Source organism: Nomascus leucogenys, chromosome 22a (genome assembly GCF_006542625.1).
Source record: "Nomascus leucogenys isolate Asia chromosome 22a, Asia_NLE_v1, whole genome shotgun sequence".
NCBI lineage: Eukaryota > Metazoa > Chordata > Mammalia > Primates > Hylobatidae > Nomascus > Nomascus leucogenys.
The window spans coordinates 53951801-53959864 of NC_044402.1; the positions used below are offsets into that span (position 1 = coordinate 53951801).

General features: G+C 45.5%; 1 protein-coding gene across 1 annotated transcript; it reads right to left on the reverse strand.

The window, feature by feature from the left end:
- Positions 1–934: 934 nt before the first annotated feature.
- On the reverse strand, positions 935–7223 carry LOC100606816 (HLA class II histocompatibility antigen, DM beta chain). The gene is made up of 6 exons (XM_030802886.1): positions 6910–7223; positions 4842–5123; positions 3330–3614; positions 1694–1810; positions 1501–1536; positions 935–1146 (listed from the first exon to the last, which is right to left on the reverse strand). The coding sequence occupies exons 1-6, from the start codon at positions 6962–6964 to the stop codon at positions 1130–1132; spliced, it is 792 nt and encodes a 263-aa protein (XP_030658746.1). The 5' UTR covers positions 6965–7223; the 3' UTR covers positions 935–1129.
- Positions 7224–8064: the final 841 nt, after the last annotated feature.

Below are 8064 nucleotides of genomic sequence, written 5' to 3' on the forward strand. Positions count from 1 at the left end.
TCAGGGTATGGAAGAAATAACTGTCAAGAACTCAGTCTGGAGTTAAGCTCTGTCCCCTGAATCCTGAGGGGTATGAGGGGTCTGCCTTACGGTTGTGATGAGGATCAAAGCACCTGGTACAATGCCTGGCCAGAAAGTTGAATAATCGAAAATAGCTAACATCACTGTTGCAGGTTGGCTATGTGCCTGGCAGTGTTCTCAGCCATTTACAAGTATGAACTCATTTAATCCTCATAAGATCCTGTGTTAGGTGAGTAAGCTGTTAATTCCCTTCCTTGCCCATACTCTGTGACTCCAACCCACCACAGTTGAATTTCTTCTTATGAATTATAAATCAGAAAACGGCCCCAAATTCTATCACGTCTAAGTGGGAAAATGGAAGAAGGCACTGCTTTCTCCCCCACTCAAGTAGAAGAGAATTAACCTCAGTCCCTGCTTTGCCCATATTCCTTCCCCAGGGCCCCAGGAAGAAGACATGGAAAAACAGCATTTCCACCAAAGTTTATTTCTCTGAAACAATCACCAGTTGCTGTCCTCTATGGCACACTGAGGGCCCCAGGAGGGTCTTTAACTCCCTTCCTCAGATTATATTCATCCCAGAAATATAGTCTTGAACAATAATTTGGTTACAGCATAGTCCCAGGAATGAGGTCCCCCAAGCTGTTAAGTTTTACATAGGGGAGACTGGGAAATTCTTTTTTTTTTTTATTTTTTTGAGACGGAGTCTCGCTCTGTTGCCCAGGCTGGAGTGCAGTGGCGCAATCTCGGCTCACTGCAAGCTCCGCCTCCCAGGTTCATGCCATTCTCCTGCCTCAGCCTCTCCGAGTAGCTGGGACTACAGGCACCTGCCACCACGCCCGGCTAATTTTTTTTTTTTTTGTATTTTTAATAGAGACGGGGTTTCACCTGGTCTCGATCTCCTGACCTCGTGATCCACCCGCCTCGGCCTCCCAAAGTGCTGGGATTACAAGCGTGAGCCACCGCGCCCAGCCGGAAATTCAAAGAATTGGATGGAGAAACCACAGGATCCAAGATAATGTCAGGGGGTTGAAGATGTTGGAGAGGCATGGTAGCATCATTTAGTTTGAATCTCCTTCTCACTTGGAGTGGAAGTTGTAGGATTCTGCCTCTAGGAAATGTGCCGTCCTACAGAATAAATAAAAGGGAGATAGTGAGGCTTCAACCCAACTTGCCCCCATCGTTTGTCACTGTAACCATACCATGCCTTAATACAGTGATATTGAAAACTCCAGGGCACCAACATCTAATACAAAGGAAACACCTTCAGCCTCCTCTCCACAGACATCCCACTTGGTAGAAGAGGAGGATGCTCCTTCCGGCTCTTAATCCTAGTAATGGCAGCTTAAATCATGCCCTTGGCTAGATCCTCATGGAAGCTCACCCATATAATAATCAAAATTAGTTGAACCCAACACTGACCCCTCTAACCCACACCCCTACCAAAGGACAAGTAAGGAAATAGATCAACAGAGATGTTACCTTCTGGATAATTGGACCCAGGAAGAGGAGTGTAACCTAAGAGAGAAGATACTTGATTATACCAGTCTTTGTGGATGAAAGTATCTAGCAGTATTCATAGCAAATGTGGTAGGAAGGAGAGAGTCAATCACAAACAGAAAGTAAGCAGAGAGTGGGACCAAGAGTGGGGATGGGAGTTCAGGGAGTCACTCACTAGAGGAGCCAGCTCTCCGCCAGCTGATCAAACCAAGAGAGAAGATGATGAGGCCCAGGCCCAGAGTCACTGCAGACACAGAAACCTTCAGGGTCTGCATGGGGGACAGCCCAGGTGCTGCAAAAAATAGAAACTTACTTGAACCAATTTCTGTTGCTCACCCCCAGGGCAATTCCATTTATTGCAGCCACCTCTCAGTGGGTTAAAAGGTCCTTTATCCCAGCTCCAAGGGTCTAGCTCACACCACCCACTCCCAAGAAAATGATCTTTCTCAAATCAAACCCTAGTCCCATGGACCTCTACTCCTAGAGTAAGCCTGGGGAACCCATCTCCCCAGAATTAGCATCCTGGCTTCCAAGTCCTCTCTAATACAGTGGGGCCTCTCAAGGCATCCTCTTTCCTTCCTTTACCCCAAAGGCACCCTTATCAGGATAAAGGGCTCCTCACTGTCCTCTCCATTGCCCCCATGGTGACAATGTTTGCTTCCTTACTTTCTCCAACTGAGCAGCTTCCTATTACACTGTCTTACCACATGTCTTAACCTCCAGTGGATCCATCCTGTGAGTTATCCTACTACTTGTGTGCCTTCTACATCTGGATGTCCCATGTGTCCTTTCAGAGCTTGTCTCCATCCCACTCCACAGCCCCTGCACTTCCTTGGGCTGGTCCTGTTCTGAATCATGTCCCACTCAGATTCTTTTCCCATGATAAAATGAACACTCCATTACCAAAGGGAGGTTCTTGTGCACGCTGTGAGGAGATGTTCCCCAGGAAAGTTCAAGTGAGCATGTGATTTCCACTCTCTTCTCTGTTCTCCATTCCCTTCCCAACTGCTCAGCAAGAAACAACACTTCCCACAAGGGGAAACCTGGTTACAGCAGCTGATCTGAGATCCTGTTCTCTGGCCCTTTGTAGACACACTTCCTCTTCCTCATTTCTTCCTCTTTCTTTTCCAAGAATCCCCAAAGCTGTGTGCAACTTCTCATGATACCTTTAACTACTCCCGACACCGAGTTCAAACAGTGTTTGAACTGTAATTAATACTTTATCCACTAGCCCCTGAGCATGCATGCCAAATGGTCTGCCAGCTGTGGCTTTACTACTCCCGTATGTGTGGTAGAGCAGGCCAAATGCAGTACTGCTCCACACCAAGAAAAGCCCTCCTTCTTCAACCTTCATCATTCCTTCAGCTCCCATCTGCTTCTGGCAGCACAGTAGTTGAAATCTAAGGAGGCTAGAATAGTGTATTACAATTTGGGGTTCTGAAAATATGATTGCCAAATTTACATCCTCATTTCAAAGCAAGCACGCTCCCCTCCCACCCTCAAACATAGACGCAGCAACGTCAACCACACCACCAGAGCAACAATAGCACAGACTAAATATTAAATTGGTGCAAAAGTAGTTGCGGTTTTTGCCACTGAAAGTAATGGCAAAAACCGCAATTACTTTTGCACCAACCTAAATATTTCCATTTCTTTATCCCATTTCCCCATTCTGGTCCTAAGCCCCCCATAAGTTCCTCCAGACTCTGTCCCCATTTTCAGCACCTCGCTGTCTACCATGTACCATATATCGATCCACATCTCATTTTCTCTGCTTTGACCCTAATTCCATCCATCTGCCGTACACTTACTCCAGTCCCGAAGGATGGGCTCAGGAGCCCCAATGTGCTCCACCACACAGGTGTAAGTGTCCCCGTAAGAGGGGGTTAAGGCTAAATAGGAAAGGGTCTGGTATGTCCAGTCTCCATTGGGCCGGGCAGTCTTGTGGGCACTGCTGTGAGGGCTGACAAGCTTCCCGTTCTTCCTCCACGTGATGGTCACATCTGCTGGATAGAAGCCCCACACATAGCAGGCCAGCATCACAGGCTCCCTCGTGTTAAAAGGAGTGGTTTTGGCTACTTGCACAGATGGTGGCCCTGCATAAGAGAAAAAACATATTTAGGAAGGAGGGTGACATTCTGGCTTCTTCCTCAACCTGGTTTCTTTCCTATCACAACTCTTTGTAGATTTTGCAACCCACTTTCCACCCCAGCCCCCTGCCATGCTGCCCCTTGAAAGGGATCCGTTAGAATGTATTCCTGCATTACTCTTTCTTCTTTCCCATTCCTTCATTGCCCCTTTCTTTCTTTCCTCCTCCAGAATTATGTTTGATTACAATTAGTAAAAGCCAGATCTGAACTGCAAGCTGTTCTAGAAGTTGTTGTATTTATTTCAAGTATGTAAACTGGAAAGTATTTGAAATGAGTAAGCTAAGAGTAATCCGGAGTTGTACATTGGGGTTTTTTAAGGTGGAAAAGGAATTTTTCTCCAAATCTTGTTTAATACGTTAATTTGCTAGTTAAAGCCTTTTCTCCTCACATAGTTTAAGGAAACAAACCTAACTTAGGACTCACTCTTAAATTTGGAATGAATGTAGTCAAATTAATGAGATTGCTAATACTGCCATATTTTACTAATTTACTCTCCTAGGTGATCCTCTTGCTTGCCTCTATCTTGACATTTTTCAAACACAATCTTAAATAAAAATCCAAGAAATTATGTTAAAATGCAGATTTCCTAGCCTGTATCCCCAGATACTTTCTTTCAACAGATCTGGAGTGGTACTAAGGGGCTTGCATATTTAACAAGCACCTCCTCCAGGCAATTCTGAGAAAGGTGGTTCAGAAACCACCCTTGAGACACACTATTCTGTACTGAGGAGATCTTCAAGTTTACTTTTACAGATCTCAAGCCATTGTCAATGTAAGAGTTTAAGGGTGAGAAAAAGCATGTGTCAGAATCCCCTAGGATTCCAAATATTCCCATGCCTGGGCCCACATCAGATCTAGAACATCAAAATCTGGGATAAGAAGGCAAGAACATCTTGGTTATGCATCCTGAGATGCCCCAGCCTCTGCATAAGCTCCCCGCATGGCTCCTCGCGGTTCAAGCCTCACCTCCCCTTCTTTACTGCTGTTCCACTCACTTCAGCCGCCTTGTTCCCCTTGAGGTCCAATCCTCCCTCTTTCTACATTTCAGATCCACACATCATTTTCTCTTATTTGCTGCTCAAATCTCAAACCCCTGGGCCACTGTGGGATCCTCCTTGGCCTGCCCTCCTAACTGCACTTCCTGGTAGCCCCTCTGCACCCCTCTCTCCTCACGTGTCCTGTTGGTCAGTGATCCCCAGAAGGGCTGGGTGTGTGTGGCACAATTCTGAAGCCCATTGCGCAAGCGCTGCATCAGGGTGTCTTGTTGGTTGAGGTAATTTGAGAGGCCATTCGCCAAGCCATTCAGCACCCCAAATTCGCAAGGGGCCATCTTATTCTCCTCTGGATCCCAGCAGGTCAGCAGATCTTTGTTGAAGGAGATGCAGTATGTGAAATCCTTTGGAGTCCCAGCATCATCCAACAGACAGGTGCTTTCCACGTGGGCCACGAAGCCACCTGGAGGAGCCAGGGAAGGGAGAACAGGTCAATGTCTTCTACTGGCCTGACAATAAATGAATAAATAATAAATACACTCAATTAATAAATATATATAACATACAGACATATATTTAGGAGCTCTGCATAGAGCTTTGTCTTTGACCCTGGCTCCTGACATAGAATGCCTAATCACTTAGAATTTCCTAAATAACAGGAGTGTCTTTTGTTCTAATGAGGTACTCTTGGTGGGCTCCTGGAGGAGAGGCTGGTCACCAGAAAGACCAAGCCATGATTAGAAGCCTGGAACTTTTAGTCCCACACCCTATCTTCCCTGAAGGGGAAGGGGCTGGAGATTGAGTTAATAATCAGTCATGCCTATGTGATGAAGCCTCCATAAAAATCCCGGAACCATGGAGTTCAGAGACCTCAGTTGGTAAACACATCCATGTGCCAGGAGGTGAAGTACCCCAATCCTGTGGGGACAGAGCTCCTGTGATTGGGACCCTTCCAGACCTGGTATCTCTTCATCTGGATGTTCATTTGTATTCTTTAAAATATCTTTTGTTAAAGGATGCAAAATTACAATCTAGTGTTCTATACCACTGTGGGCTGACTACCATTAACAATAATACATTATATCATTTCAAATCGCTAGAAGAAGGATATTGAATGTTTCCAACACAAAGAAATGATAAATGAGATGATGGATATGCTAATTACTCTGATCTGATCACTGTACATTACATGTACTAAAACATCATTATCCACCCCATGAATATGTATAATTATCAATTAAAATAAAATGTCCTTTGTAAAAAATCTGCAATAATAAGTAAACTTTTCCTGAGTTCCATTAGCCAGTTTAGCAAATTATCAACCCCAAGGAGGGGGTCATGGGAACTTCTGATTTGTAGGCAAGTTGGACAGAAGATGTGGGTAACTCAGGAACCTACTTGTGATTGGTGTCTGAAATGGAGGCGGTCTTATGGGACTGAGTCTTTAACCTTTGGGGTCTATGTTAACTCCAGTTAATGTCACAATGGAATTGAATTATAGGATATCCAGCTAATATAGGAGAATTGGTTGGTATGAGTAAAAAAAAAAAAAACCCACACAATTGGTCAAAGAAGTGTTGAGTGTGAGCATATAGAAGAAAAAAGTTGATTTTTCCTATATTCGGCTGAGAACCTAAGCCTTGGTGACATCCAGCTAGTCTGGCACAGATTTCCTGCTCAGGGAACATCTACTGACCAAGCTCATACATTGAAGTTTCTGAAAGTCTGATTTGAGGGAGTCAGTAGAAGTAGTAGATAAGTTTTTAGATCCAGTCTCCTCTTTATGCAAGACTAAGCACAGGGATAGGAGTGGCCCCCCGAGATTATTTGCATGTTTAAACACGACAATTTTCCCAGAACAGAGACCTTCAGTAAGGCAAATTATTGAGAGAGAAAAAGGGTCAAGAGAAGGAGTCAGCCTCGTACTGTGCTGGAAATATTAAATATTCACTTTGCACATATTTATGAAGCACTTGCTGCATGCAGGCACTGTGCTAGGAGCTGGAGATGCAGCAATAAATAAGATGAACATTGTCCTTGCCTATATTCCAGCAGGGAATATACACTGCACAGATAATTATACAGATTAATTACATTAAAATTGCTACAAAGGTAAAGTACAAAGTGCTATAGGCATATATACCAGGGAGACAAACTATCCGGGGTGTCAAATGCAATTACAAAACGGAACACCCTTACCCTGAAACAGGAGCAGGGGAAGGGAGAGTCCCCGGAAGAAGTGTCCTTACCTGCTCCTGTGCAGCCCAGGCTGAGCCCCAGCAGCAGCGGCAGGAATGTGATCATGCTCTGCTCTGTAGAGATGCCGGGAGTTCAGTCCCTTGGACCAGCTCTTCCAGGGTCCGTGGGTCCTCACCTGTCCCAGAAGCCCCAGCCTGGGTAGATGGTCTCCAGACACTGAGCAGAATACTATATTGCCCGGGTCCCTTGACCCCCCAAATGAGTGATTTGGGGATACCCAGCCCCTAGATATTAAACCTGTTCCTTCCAGCTCACGGGAGTCCAGTGTCCCAAACAGGGACAGATTGGCTAGGTAGGCGGGGACGGATGTAGAGACAAATCACTGAGTGCCTCAGCCTAGCATCATCAGTTACTAGGTAAACCTCATCCTGCCTTAGGCTGAGACAACAGGTCTCCTGGTCTCTCTTAATTCTTTTTCTGCAGAACAACCAGTAGATTTCCCCAGATTACTGGAGAGAATAATCGCAATATTCCCAGGACGTATGCAGCCTGGGCTGCGCACTGGTTTAGCTTTTTCCTCTCAATGCTCTCCCAAAAGACCAGGACCAGATAACCTCTCCTATTCCTTACAGGGAGGTTACCCAAGAAGATAATTACAAAAACCTTTGTCTGTCCTGAGATGAGAGGACCCAGATCCCTTCTGGGGAAGGTGGCAGAGGCAGGGCTGCTGAGAAGGAAGGAGGCACAGACAGAGTACAGAATTGTCTGGTCTCAAAGCAAGACTGCAGAATAAGGGAAGCAGCGCCACCTTAGAGATCAGGAATAGGGGCCTGGAAAATCCCTCCATGGGCCTCCATTTTTGCTTCTGTTCTAGCCAGTCAAGCTTCATTTCCTCCTCAGTTATAATAGCTGCTTTCCGGAGCCAGTAAACCATACCCTCCTACACTCTGAGCAATCTCACGGGATAGACCGCAGGTTAGCACCCCTTAGACTCCTTGAAAAATAGCTGGTGACGGGTCAGTGCCCAGAGCTCACCTGCCTTCCCCCAAACTCTAAACACCCTTGTGTGTTTCCCCTACTATACCCTGTTCCCTGGGGGCAGGTCCCTGCATTATGAAGCCACTAGGAAAATGAGATAAAGCTTTCCTACTTTTCTTCCCCTGAAAAGACAGATTTTGTTTTTTATTTTTTGAGAATACCAAGTA